The 25,610-nt window shown below is 48.3% G+C and overlaps 1 protein-coding gene across 9 annotated transcripts in view; it reads right to left on the reverse strand.

The window, feature by feature from the left end:
• Positions 1 to 25,610, reverse strand: part of RERE (arginine-glutamic acid dipeptide repeats) — a 381,891-nt gene that overhangs the window by 10,861 nt on the left and 345,420 nt on the right. For 8 of the 9 annotated variants that reach the window (XM_090023240.1, XM_090023236.1, XM_090023237.1 and 5 more), the window contains 8 exons: positions 13,828 to 13,990; positions 11,480 to 11,572; positions 10,527 to 10,726; positions 9,013 to 9,174; positions 6,353 to 6,466; positions 4,074 to 5,464; positions 2,920 to 3,148; positions 813 to 1,536 (listed from right to left, as the gene is read on the reverse strand). In XM_090023240.1, the coding sequence (XP_089879366.1) occupies positions 813 to 1,536; positions 2,920 to 3,148; positions 4,074 to 5,464; positions 6,353 to 6,466; positions 9,013 to 9,174; positions 10,527 to 10,726; positions 11,480 to 11,572; positions 13,828 to 13,990 (3,076 nt within the window). The remainder of the gene's footprint in view (positions 1 to 812; positions 1,537 to 2,919; positions 3,149 to 4,073; positions 5,465 to 6,352; positions 6,467 to 9,012; positions 9,175 to 10,526; positions 10,727 to 11,479; positions 11,573 to 13,827; positions 13,991 to 25,610) is intronic. The other variant, XM_090023239.1, reaches the window with a different exon arrangement.

The following is a 25,610-nucleotide window of genomic DNA, read 5'->3' on the forward strand; positions in this document are numbered from 1 at the left end:
ATAAACCCAGAGATTTCACACAGAAACCTGCAGCTGCAACTCGTCTGAGTCCTTTGCAACAGAAAAAAAGTGATCTATTGTTTTTCTCTCGTCAAAAAAGAATGAAAATTAAGAGCTGGCATTTTCAAAGGGGGTCCTCTAGTCCAGTGGTTCCCAAACTGACAGATTGCGCACCACCAATTTAAAACAATACAACCTTAAGCACCACCAGCAATTTTTTCTCTTATAAAGTAATTATAATAAATCTGTTAAAGCATACCACTCATGGTATCTGTACCACAGATTGGGAACAGCTGCTCTAGTCTATCCAGGGGTGCCTCAAGTCTAAAAAGGCTGAAAACCACTATTTTAGACCAACAATGGGAGAATCCCTCTAACTCAGTCGCAACACAGGGCCGTATTAAGTAACCCGTGTGCAAAGTACCAGGGTTAGTACATCACTTATGAAGAAAAGCACTGCCTAACTGACAAAAACAACTCATGTATTTCAGCGTGGTTACAGTCTAGCTTTCCTCTGCTGTGATTTTCCCTCCCGTGTGGTCGAGAAATTTGTATGTTGACAGGAGATCAAACACAACCAATTTCTCTTTTCTATACACAGATGAAAAACAATGCTACAAAGTGGTGGAGCCATACCCGTGTCACACGCTTTCACAGACCCGGGTACTAGCATTGTGTCGAAAGAGCTGGAGATTTCACTGCTCGTGTACTTCCAGAGTCTTGGGACATGACTGTTTTGGGCAGACCATTCACTGCAGTAGCAGGTGCTTCCATCCCCCTGGGGAAGAGCACTGCCCTGACCCTAGGCTCACCTTGGTGTAGCGGGTCCTGCTGATGAAGGTGCAGATGTGAATGTATGTGTGAGTGTTGGTGGTGGTGAGGCGTCACATTGAACATCTGGAGCCGCGCCAACGGGTCGTTTGTCAGCGAGGCCATCCGCTCAGCGTGTATCCTCTCTGCTGCCAGTCTATCGGGGTAGCTCATTTCAGGCCGTAACTGAGGGCCTGCCAGTGCGAGTCTCTCCCTCTCAAGAGGGTTCAAACCCGGGTGGAAGGAAGCAAAAGGGTGAGGTCCTGCCGTTGGGGGGATAGTCAGTGCGCCATGCCGGGCAAAATGCTCCATGGGGTTGGTAGCTGGGTGCAGTGCGTCTAGTTCCGGGGGCTTCACCTCGAAGCCAGGTTTCATCCTCTCCCTCAGCTCCCTTTCCCTGATTTCTCGCTCCCGGATCTCCCGCTCTCGGAGCTCCCGTTCCCGGATGGTTGGGTCCACGTTGTAAAGGCCGGGCATGTGGTAGGCCAGAAGCGGATCAGTGGGGTTCAGGGGAACAAAGAAGGGATGGTTACGGTTGGTTGGTGACATAACGTGAGGGCGGGCGTACTCGCTGAGAGTCCGTAATGCAGGTGTGTCCGGACCGATATATGGTGGAACGGCGGCAATGGTTGTGGGCGGAGGTTCGAACGAAGGCCTCATGTGGGCTGGTCCGCTGAGCTGGGATTCCCCGAGACGACCTTCATGGGAGGAACTGGATACCTTCTGCTGCAAGGAATGAAGAAGGGGAGAGAGACTTTAGTCCAACCACCTTGGTGTAAAAAAAACAAAACAAAACAAAAAACAAAAATGCAGATTTGCTCCCACTTTCACAGTGGCTCAGAATACAGAGCGGGTATGTTCAAATGACTCATCCCAGAGCTTCATGTTCCCCTGTGCCTTGGGGACGGACCCGATTCTCCCTCTTCCCCCCGGGCTCTGTAGCCTCAGCAAACCTACAGACTTGCACATCTCTGCAGGCAGTAATGGGTGGAGACAGACCCTCCAAAGTGCCTCCCCCCACCAAACTCTGGAAAGGAGCAAACTGAAGGAAGCAGAACTCCACAACCTGCAGCAGCTGAAGCTTCCCACAGTACTTTGAGGAAGAGTGTGCCATGTGGAGGAGCCTGAAGAGACCCTATGATTATCCAAAGAATCTCATTTCCAAGTGAATTCCTCGTTGAATTCAGGTTTTGTACCAGTTTCAAACTGAGACCCCTGCAAGGGGTTGGGGGAAGTCGTATGCTATCCTGGGAGGTGAAAGGACTTGGCAGCTATACGTAGCTGCTGCTTCTAATTACTATGGACCATGTGAGAGGTGCAGTTGCCATGACTCAAACCTGTGAGAAGTCCCATATGCAAACCAGGAAAAGAGCCATCTTCATGGGCTGTTTTGCAAAGACGAGAGCAAAGCAGCATTGTTATGAGGCCACCGCAAGCCGATCTCCCAGCCCTCAATGAACCCTGACATGCTCTACCCTCTCTCACCAGGCTCCAGGGGTTTGGTGGTAAAAACCAAAGTAAAGTTGTTTAAAAACAAAAAAACCCATCAGAGGTTATACTGTAAAAGCTTTAAAAATGTGCGGTCAGGCCTTTCGTCAGAAACCAGGATGCTGTTCCGTCAAGTATGCTGCAAATTCACACGGCCTTTATGCCCCGTTTCCAGAGCCCAACCTGGAATTGCAGAGGCAGCAACTAAAGGCTATGCCTTGTAGGCTCAGGCATCCTGTGCCTGCATCACTAAGGAACCAATGGCCCACAACAGGAGATGCTAACTACACTTGGGTATCACTGCTCATCTTCGAAATGCTGGACGAACCCCAGGCCCTGCTGAGCCCCCAAACTGCACTTTCTCCCATTAAGGCACTAGGAGTGGGAGGGGCCCGAGACAAGCCAGGTAGGAGACCTTCCAATGCCACGGTCAACAGCCCCCATGCTTGCCTCCAACCCTTTTCTGTTCTTGAACTTTGCATGTACCCAGCCATCTCCTCCAGGATGCACTTTGTCCTGCGCTACATGGTCAGGCAGGTGGGCAAATGCACACACGACATTTTACATCCACCTTTTAATCCAGCCCTCTGCCGCACCCCGTGATGCAAAGGACAAACCTACCGCGGCTCTTTCCGCTTCTCTTTCCCGCTCCCGCTCCCGCTCTCTCTCCCTCTCCCTCTCCTTCTCCTTCTCCCTCTCCCTTTCTTCTCTTGCTTTCTGCTCTGCCTCTCTCTTGGCCTTCTCAACTGCCTCCTCTCTCTTCTTGGCCAATTTGGATCCCGCCAGAGGCATGAAGTACAGGTCCGTTCTTGCGCAGGAGTTGTAGCCACGGTCCAGGTGTTTATAGAACCTGAGAGAGACACGTGCAGAAAGAGTTTAGGCCTGAGAAAGAAACAGATCTGGGTTTTAACAGCTCCACATCAAAGTGGGATTAAGGAACACTCATGATTTACAGTAATGCCAAGACAGGAACTGTGCCATGAGGTTACTCTACAGATTGGCCTCTGGCAGGAGCAGCATTTGCTTAGCTTCTGCTCCCAAATGAGACCTATAATGTCCTGTCAGAAAACTACAGTCCAAACTGTGCTGGACTGGGGCTTTTCCTTCCCTGGAAAATTGGTGAAAGATAAATCATGCTGCAGAGATAGGGACTGATTTCCAAAGGCGCAAATGTGAATTATGTATCCAGCTTGCAGGGTGGCTAACTTCTCGTTGTGCTTTCGAAAATCTCCTGCAACTCAAACTGCCAGTAGGTAATTGGTTTCACCGTCTTATGTACAAAAAGAGGCGTTAGACTGAAGACTAAAAATCACGGGGTGGCATTACGTAAATTGAACTCTGTAGTGAACAACTACATTGGGGGGGCAAAGGGAGACAGCACATAACTGCAAGGTTCCTGCTACACAATCCACAAGTTCCTACAGCAAGACTCAGGTGCAGGGGACTCAGGATCTTGCCTCTGGTGTGCTTTATACAACTGGGCTGTTGAAGGGATGGCAGGGAAGAGGGCTTAACACTAGTTAGGGAGACTATGCTCCTAACAACTATGTTGCAACAAGATTCTTGTTAAGCACAGTTTCAACCACGTGTTAATCATGGCTGGGGGCCAACCAGATGTCCTAACAGAGCAAAAGCCCAACTGCAAGGCTGGCAGCATTGAGGCTGCAACACTGAACCCTGCCTGGCCCAGCAAGCGACACGTGGAAGCCTAGCAATCGCTCTGCTGAGTGGAAAGGCCAAGCGCACCTGAGAGAACTTGCTGACGCCCTCCATACCTGGCTGACTGGCTGGCATGGCTTGGTGTGTCCACCACAGTGGGTTCAGGCGACGGACTTCTGGGTGGAGGTGGTGGGCTCTCTGGCTCCTCTGCCTCATCAGGAGCCTCTTCTTTGATCTGAATAGGCGGCAATGTGCAGGACGTGACCACTGGGACGTTTCCGCTGGAAGCCGCCGACGTGGAGACAGGAGGTTGACAGGGGATACCAGGCACGGAAGGTGGAGTGGAAGTGGAGGGGCAGGATGGGGGGGTGATGGAAGGTGGTCCCCCAGGGACAAAGGGATGCTGAGAGAAGGGCGGCTGGGAGGATACCTGATGGAGCCCGGAGGAGGGGTGGCTTGCCGATGGTGGAAGGCTCTGACTCTGAGTCAGAACCGGAGGCTGAGCTTGAGAGGACTGCAGCGGTTGGCTCTGGGGCATCAGCTGCAATGGAGGAGGGTGCGCAGAAGGAGGATGATGAGTGGACAGGGAACTTAGTGGCTTCAGAGCAGGAGGCGGTGGCAGGTTGGAGTTCATTGAGAATGGAGAAGGCCCAGAAAGGTGGGGAGGGTGCTTGTGGGACTGTGGAGTAGGAAGCTGAGGAATGGGGGTGGTGGGAGGCGGTTTGATGTGAGGCATGGCCATGGGTGCAGGGGGCAGGGGCTGCTCCCGTGGAGGCTGGGGTTGCTGCAGGGGAGCCTGCGCTTGCAGGGCAGGTTGTGCTTGCACCTGCAGAGCGGCGTGAGAGTGAGAAGGAGCCTGTGTCTGAAGGGGAACCTGAGACTGAGAAGACTGCGTGGGGAGAGAGAATGGTTGAGGAGGTACAGGGTGAGGCAGAAGAGGCTGGGCCTGCAGGCCGTGAGGGGGAGGCTGGGCCTGGCCATGGAGTGGAGGCTGCGAGTGGGGCTGTGCTGATGCAGCAGCCTGGGGCTGACTCTGCGACACACTCAGGGGCTGCAGTGGTGGGTGTGGTGAGGGGAGTCTCTGCGGGTGCAGGGCAGGAGCCTGCTGTATGTGAGAGTGAGGTGGTGGCGGTGCTGGGGGTTGGGGCTGGCTGGGAGGCTGAGATACTGACGGCGAAACCTGGGGGGCGGCAGCGGCAGAGGGGGCGCTCGACACTGCTGGCATTGATGTGGGGAGCTGGGTGGATATCGGTGGGGTGGAAGGTGGGGCCTGGGCAGAGCCGTTCTGTGCCTGGAGCACCTGTGGCTGTGCCTGGAGCACTTGCTGCTGAGCTGATGAATCTGAGTCGCTCTCATTGTCCTGGGGGCTGGGGATGCTAGGTGACGTGCTCCGGTTGTCCTGGTCAATGTCCTTCGGGTCACTGCTGCCTTCATCGTTGACACTGCGGCTATCGGAGCTTTCACCCTCACCCTCGCCCTCCGAGGGAGAGTTGGGCCTGCTGATCTCCTGTGGAGACAGGGGGAAAAGGGCTCCGTGTTGCCTCCTGCATGGCTACAGGATGCTGCCTGCTCCCCAGCATGTCACGGTCATACCCAGATGCACTCCATTACATGCAGCCTCCCCTAGGAACCTCGCAGGGCATGGGCAACATTAATATGTGGGGCTCACGGCCAAAGCCAGTGCTTGGGAGTGAACCTGGGCAATTACATGTGGAGCCAAACTATCCTGCAGTAAATTAATCATCACTCTGACCCCCAAGAAGTTAAACTAGCAGTTCTTGGTTTAAATGGATTTCCTGAATGTTTCTGTTCATGCAGACAGAAACTGGAAACTATTTTAAACTGGAGGTCCCAGAGAGACTGCAGGTGCAATAAGCTGCTAAGGTGCAACTGGGCCTATTTGAAATGGTCTCTAGCTTTGTTAATTCGGTATAGTCTGAGCTGTACATTGCTATGTGGAAGTGCAAGTCAGTGGAGGAAGGAGAGTAATTTGAAGTAAAACAAAATTTGTACATAGGCTTATTAACAAAATGAAGGGAAGGGACGGAGGGATCAAACCAACTTTTGCCCCAATACAGAAGAGTATGCCAATGCTAAAAAAAAAGAGACAAGATGCCCGGGTCCAGTCCCTGCCCACGTGCTTCCTTCCTCTCCCAGCAGAAGGAACACATTAAGGAGTAGGCTGCTTTCCAGCTGCAAATTCAATTACAATGTGCTGCTCTGGCACTTTGAAGTAACTTAAATCAATCTTGTGTATTTGGTTTGTTGCTGGTTTTGGGGTTTTGATTTTATCCTTCCCTGGGAAGGAAGGGGGATGGGGAAGGACAGGGGACAGCCAGTTTTGCTCATGAGCAGCCTGTGTGCAGGGAGAACGCTGCTCCTTTCTGAGACTTACTTGAGTTTTGGACTTCTTGGCGTTTGATCTGTCCGGCTCCTCTGTGTCAGAGGCTGCCTTCTCCCGCTGCCGCTTTGAGTTCTTGAGGGGGGATGATGCCTCCTCTTTTATCTTCTGCCAAAAACAGAAAGGCATGGTTTATTAAGGAAGTAAAAGTGGAGCTAAAAGGAGACCCTGCCCACTCTGGCAGGATTCTGTGCCCATAAAAAAGTGCCTGCAGATACAGGGAAGCTGATCAGAGGCTGATTAGTCCATGTTTAGTGGTAATCCAATATACCTCTTTCCCCATTCAAAAGGGAGAAGGGAAAGGAATCTGTATTCTGGAGCTATCAATACATTTCCCATCTTCCAGAAACTGTTTCTGAATGGGCTTTCATCCGCCTGCCAGCCCAGCTAGCTCCCTCTGGAGGCCAAATTTACACAGGTCGCCCAAAACAGAGCTAGGATTTTACATTTGAGGACGATAAGCTGAGAAGCAGCTTGCAAGCATCTCCTGCATACTGCAGGCTACTGGGATGGAGTGAATGCACCGCAACTGAGGCATCTCATCAGGCTACTGCTTTTAAAAGCATCTCATCAGGCTACTGCTTTTAAAACTCATGTTTCTACCGAATATACTTAAGTCCAAATACAAAATGAAGCCTCAGGAGCCATTCCATAGGGTCAGATCCCAGGTCCATGTAGCCCATTATTTTGTTGCTGACAGTGGCAAGCACAAATTGCTGTAGAGAAAGGGGAAGGGAAACTTTCAGGAAGTTGACTTGAGAAAATCTGCCTGCCATGAAAGTTGTGTCCTAATAGGTTGAGAGCTGCTCAGGACCCAAAGTCAGAAGTTTGATAGCCTTTCCAAAATGGTCAACTTCTTTAGGGCTTGCCTGCCTTGGGAGATTATAGAGAAGCTACTGGAAAATAGCTTGGGAGTGCATTTAGGACACAAGAATTGTTCTGCCCTGAGTCACTACGGAGATGTTCTTAGTGGGGATGAGTTCACACAGAGTTAGTGTGGAAAAGCTACCACTGAAGTAGCTATGCTGGGCTTTTTCCTCATGTTGATAAGCCTTTATACTGCCTTGCTCTTCATATCATTGACCAATCTGTTGACATTTTGCTAAGCTCTCAACATCCTAAGGCAAGAAGTAGCAAAGGCACATTGCACGGAAAAGTACACTGCTGGACTGGTTTCAGATCTCCTAGTTTTCAATTTCATTAACACCCCCTTGTTTCTACGTCAGAAGAAAGGGAGAAGAGAACCCCCTTTTTCTGCCTTCTGAAATCGTCCATTATTTTATGTACTTTTATCACGTCTTCCTTGTTTGCCTCCATTCTAAATCCCAATCTTCTGGTCTCTCTTAACACTAGAGTTTCTTCTGGGCTGCTAAACATTCTTGTCACTTTTCTCTGAATTCCCCTTACTTCTGCAATATCCTTCTTGGAGAGGAAGTGACCCATAAGGGATCCTATGACCTCAGCTGACTTCCTGCCCTTTGGGTGGGGGGCTGGACTCGATGATCTTCTGAGGTCCCTTCCAGCCCTAATGTCTGTGAAATCTATGAAATATGCAGTACAATACTTCCAGATGGGACCAAATCATTCGTTTCTATAATGGCATTATGATATGTTCTTTATGACTCCGTAACCCACCACTTACACCTGCTAATCCTCCAAATAATTCTTATGTGAACAGTTATACAATGAAGTCATCTTCACTGAGCTGTCTAAAATAATGTCCAGGCCTTTTTCCCCCGAGTTAATCAAGTTAATTTAGATCACTGTGAAGTGCATAAAAATTCCACATTTTTCTACGGCACATCATTTTCATTTGTCTACATTAAATTTTACCTGTCTTTTGGTCATGCTGCTCACCCCCTGGGCTTGGTCAGGTCTCTTTCAGGTTCCTCCTGATCCTCTTTGGGTTGGATTTTATTTGCAAATGTTAACACATCACTGTCTACTCCCTTCTGCAGACCACAAGCTGCATTTTAAACACCCTTACTCCTTCTATGTGACCTTGATGCTCCCTGCAGTTAACCTTCCAATGCCATGAAATCCAACCATGTATTCCTACTCTGTTTTGTGTCCCCTTTTCCCATTTGGAGGCAGTGACAAGACTCCTCCCATAACGTAGTTTTTTTAGCTGTCTCCTGTAGGGGCCCTTGTTCCTTTAAGTAAAAAATGTCAGCTTCTCCCCCAAAATAAGCTGGAATGTAATTATGCAGAAAAGACAACAGAAGCCGCAATCTCATGTATGGGGCATTCTTTCCTTTAGTAAATAAATTAAGAGCATTTTAGCTAGATACCTGTGTTGAGTATAACATTTCTCACGGACATTTGCAAGAGGGTCAGAGTTGAATTTGGGTCTCAAACTGTGGCATAAATGCCTGTAATAACGGCAGTGAGATTATTTATAGATATGTCTATGATGCTTATCACCATGAGGTCTGTGTGCTTTTATGTATAATCATCCCCTTACCCAAACACCTGAGCAAGGAACTGCTTAGCTCTGCCTGCCTGCAGACCTGTGCACGTAGGAAAAGAGCAGGAATCCTACTTATCCAGCCTAGATCTCTGATTTGATCCAAGCCCCTAGGTTGACTCACTGAACTGAAAACAGACCAATGTCCTGAGTTGTAGAAGGAAAAAAAATCCCAGGCAAAGTTTACCTTGGTGGACTTCTTCACAGAATCTGCTTTGCTGTCATTACTGGAGGTGCTGGCAGCACTGGGAGAATTGCGGCCGCTGGACCGGATGTCTTCATTAATGGGTGAGGCTCTACCATCGGGACTGGCTGGCTGCTTTTTACGACCACTACGTAGTGTAGACATCTATTGGTTTAATGAAAATAAATGAGAAAAAAAAAAAACCACCTGATAGGAAGCATCTTATCAACCTTTGCTTTTTTCCCCAAGTTATGACAGGTGCGTGCATCCCAGCCCAGCGCCTGAGAAACAGAAAATTGAGCTCTACATGTTTTTAAGCCTGTACTTGAAAGCTCATCTGGGCTTGAAACAGGAGGTGGCAAATCCTTAACTTGCTAACCAAAAAACATCAAATACTGCTTATGTTATTAAGCTGTGTCTGCTGGAAATGAGACTATTAAGATGATGTTCCCACAGCTGCTGTCCACATACCAGGCTTTTCTTCATACAGGCAAGCGCCCTTCTCCTTAATGTTCCACCTTAAAAAATAATAAATCCGCTAGCATAAACCAAGCCCGATAAGGGAGTGACCTAAAGATGCTAGGCATACAGACAGCCGAGAGCAGTTTCAACAATGACTAACAGCTTCAATGTGTTCCTGCTACGCAACAAAGAATCACAGTCAATTATGCAGCAATAATTAATACCGTTTCATCTGTCCCCTCCTAATTTAGCAGCTGTTTGGATGACTGGCTACCATAAAAATGATGAAGCCAGCTTGAGCTGACAGCATCACCTGACAAGGTATTCAGCAGCTGTGACAACAGGAACATGACCAAAAAGGTGGAGAGAGAAAGAGAAATCTGTTACTGCTTGACAGACCCATCCGTGCGACTTGCCAGAAATGCAAGCCCCCAAACCATGAAAGTTTCTGGTCAATCCTTGGGTCCCCACAGGTGGCAGCACTTCAACAATGCTCCAGATACATTACCATGTGTAAAGCCTTTTTATGATGGAACCACTGTGTAGAGGACTCTGAGGACTGCTCTATACTTGGGCAAGGAGATTTTGTTTTAAGGCCAGCTTTGTAAGGTGAGTTCTCTCCAAGGGCAGAGAGACAGTACTTACATTTTTAAAAGGCTCCCTTCAGAATGCATCTAAGGGTTACCTCAGATAGGGCGCAGCTAGGGAAAAGAAGTAGCACTACAAATGCTGTCACAGATTTTGGTAATAGAATTATTCTGAAGGGGCTGCTACCTTGACCCACTCAACAGAAAGAGAGATTTAGACTTGGAACATTAAGATACACAGGGTTTGACTAGACCTCCCCAAGGAGATACTTCAAGGTCAAATTTTCAGACAAGCCTCAAATTCTGCACAGACATCAGCCCTGCATTTTGGCAGGCTAACAGAGCAAGGAACTGATGGGGAGGAGAGACAGAGTGCTGCTGGAAGCTCTGACTGTAACAGGGCTAACTTTCTACACTGTCCCTTCTCTTTCCCAGAGGATGCTGAGGACATGGACAATGCAGACCTACCGAGCCTCGACTCCGCCTTGTCCTCATGCTATGCTTTCCGCTGAGTCCATCATCTTCCTCTTTGACAGGCTTAAACATAAAGGGTGGAGGGTCCACTGGCTTCTCAATGGGCGGGAGCTCCCCGTACTTCTTGAAGTGGATGCGGCAGTCAGTGCAGAGCAAGATGTTCTCTCGACCACCGTGGTGCCAGTCCTTGGAGGCTGTTGTTGGAAAAGTGATGGGGGAGGATTGGAAACGTACAATATATCAGATATGGAACACAAATACCCACCTTTCCCAGCAATGCAACTGGAAACCTTTGCCTTGTTGCAGGCTGGCTTATGTCTCCATGAACATTTTCCATGCTCGGTTACAGACTATTTCTTTATTTAAACAGGCAACTGCTGCTTTGAAAATGAGCGCAAGAGAGACTGCTGCTGCATTTGGGGACTATGAGTTAGGGAGCTATTAGTTCTCTGAGGTCTGTCTTGGTTTCTTCGAGATAAATGCAGCACGAACATTTCATCTCTCCCTTCCCTTACTTACCTCCAGGCTTTTGCTTGCATGCTCAGTGCATATGTACAAGCATCAGAGAGCTTTCAGGAGTACTTATAAGAGCAAAGCTGCTGCAGAAAAGCCTTGGTGCATCATGAATGCAAGTTATGTATCTGACAGTCACAGCTCAATATTGATTTGCTGTATGGTAAATGGATTAGATAAAGGACTCTGTTTAGACATGACGGCTTCACTGTATAAATGTCTATCTTCCAGGATCCTCCCCTGTCACTGCAATACTAATTTGCAATGGTAAATCACGATTAACTCTATGCTGGGATGCTGCATATTTTAGCTGATTCAACGCTACATTTTTAGAACAGCTCTCTGTGCATTACAGCTGCTTTTGCTTGGATGAACCAATGTTAAATAGGCACCAACACAAGGAAAAGAGATACAGCGATATATCAAGTGCATACTGGTTGTGAAGCAGTGACGACAGGCGTAGCCCTTCAGTTCCTGTTCACTGTCCTCGCTGTCAAAATCATCTTCGCTGGCTGAGCTCAAGTCCACTGAATAAGCAAAGAGAGAAAGAGAAGGAAAGGGAGAGAAAAAAAAAATCAGGATGAGTTCTCACTTTGCTCTGGCTGGCTGAATGTAACCATTTATGATGAGAATTCTGGTCTTCGTTCTGCAGCTTCCTAGGCTGGCCTGCAGCCATCCCACCTTGTGCTGCCATCACATCAAATTTCACAAGCTAAGGAGGGTCAGGCCTGGTCAGTACCTACATTTAAAAAGATCTCAGGAATATGCTAAGTGATGCAAGTGACAGTGCTTCTGATCCAGTGCCTGGCACACTTCCCTGGGCATCAGGGTTGAACCAACACCCGTGCTGCCCAGAGGCATGGCACAGGTGGAGGCGCTGTACTACATGAAACAAAGTGTACAGGCCTCAGGAAGGGCGGATTGGAGGAACGGTGGCTCAGAGTAATATTCAAAACTAGGGACGCTTCACTCAAGAGTCTGGCCAACTTCCCAGTCAGACAATAGCCACCACACCGAAATCCCACCTGGCAATGTCACATGCACAAGAACTTTTTCTTTTTTTTAACTAAATTAGATGCACAGCATTGCTGTATAGGTTCCACAGCTGCTGATTTTTGTCCCAGGGATGGCTGGGTTTCACTGGTGGGTAAAATGGTCCTTATGTGGTTTGATAGCTTGTAAAGTGCTTTGTGACCCCTCCGGATAAAAGGCAGAACAAAAATATGGGATGCTTTATTATTCTTGTGGAAAATGCTCCTTAAAGAATGCATCTGACAGCTGGATTATATTTCATACATCTTAGTTTTGGGGGATTTGCAGAGCCTTCCAATTGTAAGGCTCACCCTACATGTGGAGAGCAGTCACCTCATTAAAACATCACCAGCTGCAAAGCACATTACCCTTGCCTAAAATGGCAAGTGTGCAAACCTCATAAGCCTCTAGAAAGAATCTGCACCAACTGGGTACTATGGGAACTTGTAAGTAACTGGCTGAGAGCATTGCATCTTCCAGCCACATGCTAAAAATTCACCATCTCACATGTGCCTATAACCTGTCAGGAGCAGAAGGGCCCTGTCACAAAACACGTTTTAATGTGTGACTTCCCATGGTCAAATCTTTACTTTTAAGGAAAGCCCTTGCTGAAAGAATGGTGTTTCCCTGAAGGCTCTGAGAGAATAAGTTTTATCATGTGTGTGCTATATGGAGAGAGAGGCTATGATAATTTCCATTAAAGTCTGTCATCAACCCCTTACACTCTTCTAATCAAGGCAAGGTCCCATTCATTTACTCATAGTATGGTAACAATGACTGCTGGCAGCATCGTAACTTCCAATTCAGACTCCTCCAAATGTCTGAAACTGAACCGAAAAGTTCACACCAGGCTAAAACCTCATCCACTGAGCTAAGGTTGGTTCAGTTCTTGCAGTGACGTGGGCCTGTGTGCAGCCTTGTACTCATTTGAACTTGAGGGAGCTGTGCATCCTGGATCCAAGTGAAGGACCAATGCCTTTGTTTCAACTTTCAGGTACAGAAACCGATAATACTTTGCTTTGGTGCATCTTAAAAACCATCTCCTGTATTCCCCCACTACACATACACACATATTCCCCATCCTCCCTATAACAGCACTCCAGTAAGTTTGGTCCAATTTCTGAGATTTTGCCAATCGTCTTTCATTGCAAAAGACAAGAAATGCTCTGGATTTATTCCACTGAAAGGCTTAAAGTTTAAGGGAAGCTTTAGCCTTTTATACAATGATAAATTCTATGCAACCGTCTTGACGTCAGTCGTGTCATAACCTCAGTGACAAGTTCAACTGCACTAGGCTTTGCAGTGACTCTTTGTTAAGGTGCTTCTGCCTCAAAGCAAGGCCACGATGAGATATGGTAAGATACAGCAATGCTGATGGTAGCAGAAGGCACGGTCATGAAAGAAGGCTTGGGCAGGGGAGGAGGAGGGTGGGGACTGCTTTATTGTCTAAGTCCTGTGCCTAGTAGAACTCCAGGGAAAATGCAACGCTTCCAGCCAGGACAAAAATAGGGATATTCAGAGCCAGAGAAACATCTGTCCTTACTCAGGCTTTCTAGCCTGAGCCCCACACTGCACATGACAGGAAACATCACTTGCTGATCACAGACTCCTGCCATACTCGGACGTAATGGTATGGGAACAGCCTGAATTCAATTTCCTTGCTTTATTCAGCTGAAGACAGAGCCATTACATTACTGCAGTTCCACGCATCTAAACAAAGATAAATGCACTGCTTTTAGCCGCCACTTACAGAATTCGCTGGAGGGGGGCCTGGAGGGAGTGTTGACTGGAGTGGAAGCAGTTCGAGTTTTAATTCTCCGAAACACAGCCTGCCTCCGATGCCTACGGTGGGCTCGGGAACTTGCTGCTTCAGGGGTTTTCTTCCAATAGTAATAGAAGGTGATTAGTTCTCCCTGCAAACACAGAAGGAATATGTTAGAGGGGCATGCAAAGCTGACTTGTCAGCTCTTTTCTTCCCCCTCCGCAGAGAAGGACAGGGTATGCATGTATGTCTATGTTTGTAAAAGGCTTCCAGCCAGACACATGTCCCCCTGGATAGAAGAGAAAAATATTTTATTTAAGAGGAAGTTAAATGCATTTAATTTTTTAAAGGCTGGGCTGCAAAATCTACAGCCCCCATCCTGGCACTGCCAGCACTGGCCATTCACAGCAAGGGGAGCTCTTTCCTTTGAATAAGCATTGAGGCAATACCTCGGCCAAGTGTTAGGGGACACTGTGCTGCCAGAGGTAGAGTCTTTCCAATGAGCTGTAAGAGCCATGTCCTTACTAGTGACGTTCCTTGCAGATCCCATGGCACTGTCAACAAGAGTGTGATCACTTCAAACAGACAGAGCGCAACAATCCAAATCCCCCCATGAAGTTACCTAAAAACACTCCTGTTCAAAAAACCTTAAAAATTAAAATGAAAACACGCCGACAAATATCTACCCATAACACTCAACCACATTAAAGCAAACCAAATGTTAATCTGAATATATGTGTTCACATCTAAATTAATTAGGCAGTTAAAAGAACACACCTAGGGAAGCTGGTGATAATTCCATATATAATGAATCTGGCTTACAGTCAAAAAACCGGGGCAGATGACATTCAAACTAGCAGATGTAATGCCAAGCTAAAGAACAGCATGTGGTTTTAATCTCCTTTCTTTTACTTTGAAACCCCATCATTTCCTGGCGACTTGTCTGCCTCTAAGGTAAAAGGTGTTGTTTCTTTCAAGTTGCAAGAGAAATGGAGCCGTTCTAACCACTCTCTTGAAAAATCAACATCAGAACAAACATGCCTGAACTGCCCGCAAAAAGGGGCTCTTTGAACTGCCTTACATGTGATCTAATCACACAACCTCAGTCAGCTTGCTCTGTCCGCCAAATTCAGCACTCTTTGCTGGGAGTAGATGGAGGTTAATTCTGTTGCAAAGACACACCCTCTGTCCAAACTGCCGATGGCCTGGAACAAGCAGGAGCAGCACAACCAGCATCTTCTGTACCGACAGCCATGAAAAGGCAAATGGAGGGGACTGCTCTGGAGGGCAGCTACCACCTGATCTCCACTGCAGATCCACTGAAATGAAAATGATCCCCAGAGTCTGCTATCTTCAGAGTAATACTTGGGGAGAGAGTTGGGATGGGAGGAAAAAGCATAATACATAGTGCCTTGATTTGGCAGAATAAAAAAAAAAAAAAAAAATCTTAAAAAACCCCTACTTATTCTCCTAAAAAATGAATCCCTAGAAATGAAAGCAGGCAGGCATCTTTGCCATTCTTCTGCAAATGGGTAAATGCAGGCACACGGGTCGGGAGCTGATGGAGTACACACACCAAGTCTGTGACTGAGGCAGGGACAGGGGTCCTGACATCTCATCCCTGTGTGCAAACACTCCTGTTAAATTCCATGCAACGGCTTTAAAATTTGTTTTTGACCTCATGAGAAAGGGGCTCTGAGTCTCTTCGGCACTAGCGATGGGAGGACAAACAGAGAGTGGGTGACTGACACTCCATGGGAAGTTTATGCCATGCTTTCCTGAGCTAGCGAGCTTCCTGCAAACAAAATCAGCCACATTTCACCTGTAAAGTTGATTTATATCAAATCCTTGGTGTCAGGATCAGCAAGTGAAGTCAGTAAATCCCACCTCCCTGTGTCAGTAGACTAATACCTCTGCTCTGATACACAGTAACAGAAGAGTTCAAATCAATCTTCCCCCCTCGCATCATATAATAGGAATGAGAACAAACTTGGGCTATATCTACATGTGGCAAACCCATCACCTCTCAAGGGAAGTTTAACTACTTATGCACACACTGAGCTGTAAAACTAAGCTGTTTGTTTTTTTTTTTATTTAAACTGCTTGTATCTGGGGATAAAACTTCAGAAACAGACACCTGACTTCAAAGCAACACCCCCAAATTTGCAGTCGGAAACTTGCACGCAGGTTCAAATTGAAATGTTAATTCAAAAGCTGACTTGGACAGTTCTAAAGCATGGGTGGATCTTAAGAGCTAATCACCGTTTTATCCTTAGGGTTCATTAGCAGAGAGATCCAGCTATATGACTCAGTGACTCAAGCTCCTGACACAGACCCGGCATTAGAGTCAAGGAGGTAGTAGATGCAGAGGAGTCTTACTTTTACACGCACACAGTAGATGTGCACCACACACGCTGAAACTCCATCCCAGGTTTTATTAGTTGCCTCGCCATCAAATACTATAATGTCTACCTAAGGGATTAAATGCTGGAGTGGAGTGAATCTGGGAGGATTAGGAACAGCATATTGGTGACTGCATGGGTGGCAGGAGCTTGAGCACAAACAAAAGAACATGTCGGGAAAGCTTTGGATCTACAAACAGGGAATGAAACAGCTCCCAGCTTCACCGCCAGTGAAGTCAATTGAACTTTAATCAAACATGCATAGTGTGCGCTGCTGAAACCCATCTCACATAAATTCAGGGAACAAAAGCTGTTGCAGAAATCGATAGCCTACTGAAACATTAACACAGGCAATCATTGATCAAAAGACTCTTTTACAAAAGGCAGCCTTGCAAATTAGCTGCTGTTTTTGCTTGCAAGCAAACACAGGAGCATAAATGCTGCCGACATGAATGGCCTGTAATGATCGTTTTGTTCCTGGTGATCTCACCTCACAACAAGGTCTTGCAGTCAACACGTCTCGGCACTATAATTGCTAAGTGCGTGATGGACTCAGCTGGTTAGGTGCATGGGCACTGGAGAGGAAGAGGAAGGCTGGATGCAAGACAGGAGAAGGGGAAGGTTGTTCTGAGTAGCTCTAACCCAGGGAGATGCTCTTAACCAATCTGCCAATACTAAAGTCTATTCTTAGAAGAAGAAAAAAAGCCTTTGTCCCAACAGTGGATGCTCCGAATTCACCCAAGATAAGGGGACCGAACATTTAGGACTGCCCACCACCTGGGATAGTGGCTCAGGCAGGAATATGCTCCCCCTTGTCTCTCCAAATTAACAGACAGCAGTGTATTGCATCCCCAAATTTCCAAGCGTCATTTAGGATTGAGTGATGAGACATTAAAAAAAACCTGTGGGCAGTTCTCTGGCTGAGGGGAAAGGGGGGAAACGTTTAAGGCAAAGTCAAGTCGATGAGGGGCTTGACATGCCATTTAAGCACTCGGCTGCTGCTTCTTCTACAACCCAGCGCTGCTGCTAATTTGGCATCGGTCACGTGTCATTACGAGGAGGCTCTCTCTCTTGCATGAGGCGCCATTCTCATTCTTGCTCTTCTCTTGCTTTTTTCTTTCCTCCTGTGGTTGCTGCAACTAAATTAAGCTCTCCAGCCAACGCCGTCATGCTGGGGCAGAGCACGAGTAACTACTGCACATCCTCAGCAGTGGGACACCACAGCCGTGACTCGAGCCCCAGCTCCAAAGGCATCCTGGCTTGCAAATGCAAAGTATGTAGGACAGCTCATAGGTAGATGTGCACAATGCCTGTGCAAGCGAGACACAAAGACATCATGACTCAATGAAGCAACCATGCAAGGGACAGACAAATCTTTTGTTTAATGAAGCTGCTCTTTTAGTACAAGCGGAAGAAAAATGTGCTCCATATGCATGGTTACAGTTTGGGCAGCGTTTGGACAGGAGGTGTGCAACTGAAGTGTGAGATTATTTTAGGGGAAAGGTTCCTCCTTCACTCACCACAACCATCAGCTGGGTGCCACCTGTCACAGTGGGTCCAACCCAGCCTGCTCACAGCTTTCAGACTCAACGGCCCACCAGCCACATCACAGGTGGAGTTTTTCTTCAGCTCCCCCTTGATGCAGAGCCCATGGCCTGCTCGCTTCCACATCCCTTTCTTGATTTCTCATTTTGTGCCACTCGCCCACAACTCCAGTCCACGTGGGGAAGAGCCCTAATGAGATGCAGCGGTAGCCTGCTCCCATCAGTGGCATCTAGCATCAAAAACCGGCTCCTCATCCCAAGCTCAGAGGTCCCAGAGTTAAGATGCAAGGCAAATGTCTAGGATGAATTTGGTCTCTTTGGGGTGTTGGGTCCCTCTCCATCTACGTTGGATCAGCGATTATATATCGTCATATGACCTCCGGAGACCCCACCACCCAGTTAGTTTCTCTCTTCTCTGCAAATGCACACTCAGTCTTTCACCCTCCGGAAACACAGGTGTGTCCCCATTAGGTTCTCCCAACCATTTTCCTCCGCAAGCAAAGTGTCGACTTCATGGTGCCACCGATGAAGCACTGTCTTTGGACTGCATGTCGTTCTTTCCAAGCAGTTTCCTTGCCACACTTGTGGGTCACCCAGCTGACACGCACTTTGTACTGCTCCGAGGTTATACCAGAAGGATGAGACGTGGAGCTCTTTGTGGGCAGCGGGCACTGCTTCCACACACGCCTGCCTCGGACAGCGGGCTTCCTCTGTGCCAGGGCTCTGCAACCGTGTTCAAAGCAATGCTCCCTACTTGAGCAAAGCAGAGCTAGGAGTGACGTGCCAGCTGACCTGGCAATGTGGAAACCACTGAACTTCCCTGCAGGTGTGACAGCAGAGGAGGTACGTGGCCTTGCGTGTCCAAGGAAAGAGGGGGCCGCCAAGAGCCTCCTTCCATGGTGGGGGACAACCAGGAAGGGGAAAGGAAAGAGGGCTTCGTTCTGTATTCACAGCAGGATCGGCAAGAGAGAGCCTCGCAGCCAAAAGTGAGGGAGGAAAAGGACATTACGGCCAGGAAAGGAAGCGGCTCCCCCATATCCAATTTGTAAGTGGCAAATGCCTCAAGGGACTGACCAGGGTTTCTGGCCTTGCCTTTTGATTGGCCTCTGAACTCCAGAGACAGCAGGTTTGTAACCCCCCCCCCCCCCACTCTGCTCCTTCCTCCCCATGACAGACATCACCTTGCACCGGGGAGGCCAGGCACAGGTGCCCCAACTCGTATGGCATTTGAAAGTGCTCCTGATGCTGCAGAAGCCCTCAAATTTCTTCCCTCTCAAGCCTCCTTATTTCCACCCCGCCAAGGGCCGCGTGGGTTTACAAAGGTGCACCAGGCTCTTCCCTGGGCTGCACAGACAAACAACAAGCACAACAGCAGGAACAAAACGAAAAGAAAAAGGCACTGATCTGCTGCACCAGCAGCACAGAGCTCGGAGACGCGCTCCCGAGCTCTGCCGAGGCTTCGCATGAGATCTGAGAGCAGCTCAATTGCTCACATCCTTCTGTAACCCAGCATTACGGCTACCGTCAACACAGGCCATTTGTAGTTGTTAGGAGGTTGTTTCCTTGGCACGAGGCACCATTCTCTCTCCCTCTCTCTCTCTCCACTGCCACCATTTTCTCTCCCTGCCCTCCTGCGTTATGCTGCAACTCAATCAAGCTCCCTGACCTACACAACAATAAAACGCTGGGGCCGGCGTTATGAACTACTCCACGCCCTTAAAAATCTGACATGAAAGCAAGTGAGTGCTGCACGTCCTGGTTTCTCACTTCTTATCAGCGGTTTTCAAAAGTAAAATCCACAGTACAAGCTGTGCCCTGTGTTTGTGGTTAGTCTTCCCTTAGGTAAACAAAGGATTAGCGCCGTGTGCGCAGCTCTGAATCCGAGAGGCTCCGACAGCCCTGCCGTAGCAGGCACCGCTCCTGCGCAGCCAGTCATATGAACACATCAACTTACCTTCAAGTATCTGTTATGGTATAACAGAGCGAGCAAACATAATAATTGCTGTTTAATTTCCCCGGAGCATAGCTATGCCAGGAGGAAAAAAAAACCCAACAAAAGCACGGGGGATAGCTTTAGCGCAATTAAACAAAAAAGGTAAACCGCACCGCTCTCCTTGGCTACCCCGACATGGAGCAGGGAAGGAGGGGGGGGCGGGGAAGAGAGGAATGGGTTGTTCAGCTGTGGACTGAATGAATTCACAAGCTTTCTGGAATGCATTGGGATTTTATTAAGTCAAATCAATCCAGCTAATGCACTCTGTTAGCAAGGTCCTCTGTTAAAAGTGCTGTCTCCAGTGGTTCGGCTCCCACCAAACCCCACCGCAGCGTCATTACAGCAACTACTCTCAATGCCCGAATGCCAAGGGAAGTGCTCTGAAGACAACAGACTACAAAGGTACAACTTAGCAAAAGGGGTGTTCCGGTGCAGTGGCTCTCTTGGGTGTCTGGTGCCTCAAGATAGCAACCGAGGGGGAGGGGGGTCCCCCCGGCAGCCGATCCCACTGGCTGGGGTCTGGGAGGGGTTGGAGGAAGGGGGTCCCCCACAGCTGATCTCACCAAAAAGCGGCCAGAAGCAGCACAGCTGCTTTTACTGGCAGCCCCGGTCCCCAGCTGGTGCTTGCAGGGGGTGCACTGGTGCTCCCGCCTGCCCCCTCCGCCCGCTGGCTGAACAGGGAGCGCAGCACGCTCAGGGGGTGCACATGCACCTCCGTGCACGCCCTATACATTGCCCCTGGTGGCTCTCAACCTTTTTTTGTACCAGGACCCATCTGTAAATATCCATGGCCTGTCCTGACCCAGTGCCCCTCACTCCTGACTGGCTGCCCCCAAGTCCTCAGCCCCCCAGGGTGTGAGGCAGGGGGTGGGTGTGGGGGCATGGGGGGCCCCAAGCAACCCCTTGCAGGCTGCAAGTCTGATAACCCACAAGGGAAAAGACATTTTTCTCCTTTAAAGGAGAATCCATTTTTAAAGTTTGTTGATCCATTTTTTAAAGCTTGTTCGCGACTCTTCGATATATTCTTGCGACCCACAGGTTGAGAAATTCTGTTCTACTAGATGCTTTCAGCACAAACCCAGCCACCAGTGCTGCACAATTATCACAGGGAGTGAGGGTTGGAAGGGACCTCAGGAGGTCATCTCCTCCAACCCCCTGCCCAAAGCAGGACCACCCCAACTACATAAGCTTTGGTTCTTGGTGACTGCACAGCTCTGGAAATCAGCAACGGCACTGTTACCTCTTGGTTGTTTGAATCCGGGACCACGCTCGGATTAAGCAAAACAGGTGCCAGCTCTCCCTACTGGCCCCCACCCCAGCAAGCTTTTACTGGCACCCATACTCTTCATTCTTCTTCCCTCCAAGGGAACGTCCGAGAGCAGCTGTAGCTGCTGGGAAAAAGAGCAGGTGAGACCCTGCTTCTCAGGAGCAGCTCAGGAAAGTGTAGTAACCTCTGTTTCTCTCATAGCTGTCCACAGGTGGCTGTTCACTAGGGCTGTGCGAAGCCCTACCCTGGGGTCTTCGCAAGGAGGCTGGATAATCACCGAGCTGGGGTCGTTTAACCCCAGCATCCTTTCCTGCCATGGCAGGGGGTCGGACTTGATGATCTGCTCAGGTCCCTTCTGACCCTACTAACTATGAAGCCACTACTGGGCTGGGCATTAAGTGGTAGGAAGGGACCTCCCAAGCCTGAGTCCCTTAACGTAATCTCACTAGTTCCCACTTTGGGGGGAGTGGGAAAACCTGCTTCTGCTCGGTGTTACATAGCGGCTACTGGTGCCTTCAACTTTGCCCACACAAATTAGAAACAAAAACCGCAGAACAGAATTTGTAGGAAAAAAAATCTGCAATGGATCTCAAAGTTCATTCAATCAGCTCTCACTACAGCACAGCTATGGAGCCAACCCAAAAGCCAGAGGCTGGCAGCTGAGAGTGCTGGTTCTGTGCAACCATTCCCAAAAGCCAGCCAGGTCCAGCTATACCCTCTGACAAGTTATTCACCATGGTTTCCTACAAATGTTTCACTAATGGCAGCAGTTAATTTGCAACAGGAAAATATCTTCAGGTAGACACCATGCTGCTGTCCTCCACGAGTGACTTCCAGCAACAGGGGAGCTCATACCTATCTTTTCCTGGCACAGCTACTCTTCGTGGTGTTAGACAACGAGTACGATGGACCAAAGCCGGGAGAAGTCCGAGCCAGTCGGAAAAGACCGAGTCTAACCGTGTCTGGAAACCTTCCTTATTTTTTTTCCCCAAAAGTAGCTTCACGAAGGGTTGAACCTGGGCATTTTTACCATTTTAAATCTTAGTCCTCATGCCATTGTCAACAGTGACAAATAGGCTTGTGCGTGTTCTAATTAAGCAATAAGTCTCAACAGATTGTGCAGCAGCACTGATTAATGCCCACCTTGGGTGCACAGGGATACTGCATAGTCTGAAACATCTTATTGAAATTATAAAACAGGCTTTTAAAAAAACCTAATAGAATTTTTGTAGCATTATTAAAAATATTATTAAAAATCATAAAATGGCTCCCAGGGAATTTCCTGCACATCGCACGACGCAGTAAGATATTTTTAAGAAGTCTTAAGATATTTTATCGACTAGTTCCCCTACCTATTTATTCGGTTTTTTAAACCTGTCATTTGGCTCCCTCGTCTCCCCCATCCTCCACTCACAAGCCTTCCTTCCTGCCACATGAGAACGCGGCAGGCTCAGGGTCCCTAATGGCCCTTTTCCGCCTTCCACCAACCAGCAAAGTCAACTGGTTGATTCCCCCCTGTAATTGAAACTGCAGGTGACAGTGGGCAGCAGGGTGGGAGAGCGGAGGGCAGAAAGGGGAGCGGACGTTAAAGGAATCCACGTTCTCCCTTTGCAATTTTATGCCATCATCTCTCCCCAACACAAGTGCTGTCACAGATCTACTCAGGAGCCCAACTGAGGCTCCATCTGTTTTTTGGTTTAAATCTGCAGTGGGAAAAACACAATCTGAAGCAACTTTACATTCACCAACTGCTGCTGTTATTTAGCGCTGCTTGGCCTGTACAGACTAGAGGAAGATGCACTCCCTGTTTGACAGGTGACCCTGATTAGGCCTATAATACAACAAACAACTAGGGGATGATAACATTTTCAGAAATGCCCAAAACAGTTCAATCCAGTTCCTTTTTCGAAAAGTGCCTTGGGCACGTAGATGCTTATACATTCTTTGGCTTTTAACACCACCTAAATCGCTTCTGAACCTGGCACGCAGGTAAGTTTTGGAAATGTTATCCACCATCTCAGTTGGAGTGCATTTCCGCCTAGTATTCCACTACATCAAAAGCAAAAGTCTGCCGGATGGGGAGGACAGAGGAAAACTCCAGGTTATCAGTAGGTCTGCATGCATGTGTGAACAGAGACAGAAAAAGCATCAGAAAAAGGTAATGGCACCAGTGAAGAAAAAGGAGAAAGAGGCAGAGGCTGAGAAGTGGAGAGTGAGAAAACTACTAACGGCAAGAATAGCATCAGAACAGAGGAGGGGTGTCACAAAAAAGGGGATATTGCGCAAAAAAAATCCTTGCAATTTTAAAAGATCCTGCATAGCTTTGTAATAATAGAGTGATGCACCATAGTTACCCACTACCTTCTGTCAGAGGAGAACAGGCTTTTTAAATATGTACGAGCTATGCCACACCTTTTCACAGCTCTGTTCTTGTGCTGCATATAAGGCAACGATACGCCAAAAAGTTAAGCAACTTGTCCAAGGTCACACAAGTAGTAGGGTTGGAAACAGAAGCCACATCTCTGGATCATCTTCTGCGTTCCTAAGTCACTGTAACTTCCTTCTCTCCTCCCTGCCTGCCCGCCCACAGTAAAACTCAATGACTTCCACTGTGAAGTTATTTCACGTGCGCTGAATGTACTGACCCATATTTTATTACTAACATGAGGTTTCTGTTTGAAAAGTGCACTCCTGCCGATTAAACACAAGCCATGTGAACGGGCCTGGCAATCCAAGTCAGGAGGGGCTACAAGCCATTTCAGAATACAAACCAAAGTCCACCAGCATTACACATGGCACATTTGCTGCCTGCCTATCCCTCACTAGCCTTGCAAAGAATTCAGTGCCACCTTCTCTCATTCGTTCTAGCCGGTGTCCGGGTGATTGTATTTTCTTTCTTACCAACTCTCGGTGTTTGGCTCTAAGAAATTGAGAAAGAAATATATAAGTTTGACTAAAAAGAACCTAAAATTGCACCAAAGTTAGAAGAAGGGGTGATATCTGGTCACCACTAGTGCGCAGTGTTTGCAACCAAAGCTACGTTATTGGCAGGATGAACTAGGCCAGATACTTAGCCAGTTGAAGATGTTTCATGGTCCGAGTGTCCTATGACAGTATTCTCCTCCTTCCAGGAACTCAACTCCTGGGTTTAACAAAAGTTCACCAAATCATAGCGTGGAGCAAATGGGTGCATTAAACCTTAGCTGGGACTGGAGGCTGCTGTCCCTTTCTCCAGCTGTACACAGTGCCAGAATGAAAGGCAGGCTCTTGTAATTAAAGCTTCTCTCTCCAGAGTCTCCTCTTTGTTAATCAACAGAGTCCCCTAATCCCCAAAGGATCCCACAGGCTGTTGGCTGCATCCATTACTAATTATTAGATACCATCTTTAATAGTGTCAGTTAGAGCTCTACGAGCCTGCGTAACTGCTGCCTCAGCCGCCAGGTAAGTCTGGCAGAACGTATCTGCTGAGCTGCCCAATTAACTGGATATCACAACACAAGATGGCAGTCGGACGTGACTGCCAACAATGAAGGGGTTACGGACTTGGCTGCCAGATATTGCCTGACAATTCCTGGATTTTGCGGAGTGATTTCAGATCTAATAAGCCCGTTTGCAGCTGTGTTCACATCTTGCAGGCTGGGGCTCCGAGTGCAGCATCACAACAGATCTATTTATTTGAACTTCCCTACAACTTGAGTCAATCCAGTGATTCAGGCCAGGGACTGGAGCTAGCCCTCTGCTCCCGGCTCCCAGACGCTCTTTGTGCGGGGCATGCTGGGGCTCTGCTGCCAAACCTAGAGCTACCGGGGGGGGGGGGAGGTGGCCGGAGCAGCAGGACCCAACACCGGTGTGATGTTGGCTGCTTGTGTTCAAGCGACACTCAGTGCGGCATATGCGCAGCTTCATGCTGACACTGCTCAGAGAATATAATTTAGCTCCTGCAGAGACGGGGCATCTCTTTTCATAGGGAGGCTCAGACTGGCACACATCACAGGTTCCTCCCTGCCTGCTGTTCAGTATGAAACATCTACTCGTTATCCTCTTAGCCTTTCCAAAAAATATACATGTAGACATACTCGTCCCACTAGTTCCTCCTCTGCCGCCTTTACCTGGCCCCCCGTGAAAATGAAATGGCAGAGCAGTGTGGGGCAGGCAGCTGATGTACAATACAGCAGTGAAGGGGGTGATGGGAGACACAGTGGTTCTGTGAAGGTAGGAGGGGAGGTCTGTATGGGTTTGGAGCCTGCCTGGCTTTCACTTGCCCATTTACTGCCCCAAGCAGAAAGCTGAGGTTTCTGGATTATTCTATAAAATAGCTAAATACCGTTTTTCTCTCTGTGGCCAGTAGCTAAAAACTCCCAAGGGCGGGCTTGCACACAACGGCAGAGATGAGAGAAGGATCAATGCCCGGATAGACAAGAACCTAGAAAAGCTCACGGGAGGCGGTTCACTGCGTTGCAATCCCCTCCGCCACCCCTTAAATTCTGTTGACATGTAAAACTTAATGGCAAGATGCATGGAACATGGAACAGGATTTTCTCAGTATTCATCCCTTCGATTCTGCT

This window comes from Crocodylus siamensis, chromosome 12, assembly GCF_052110815.1.
Source record: "Crocodylus siamensis isolate JL-2025a chromosome 12, ASM5211081v1, whole genome shotgun sequence".
NCBI classification, from domain to species: Eukaryota; Metazoa; Chordata; order Crocodylia; family Crocodylidae; genus Crocodylus; species Crocodylus siamensis.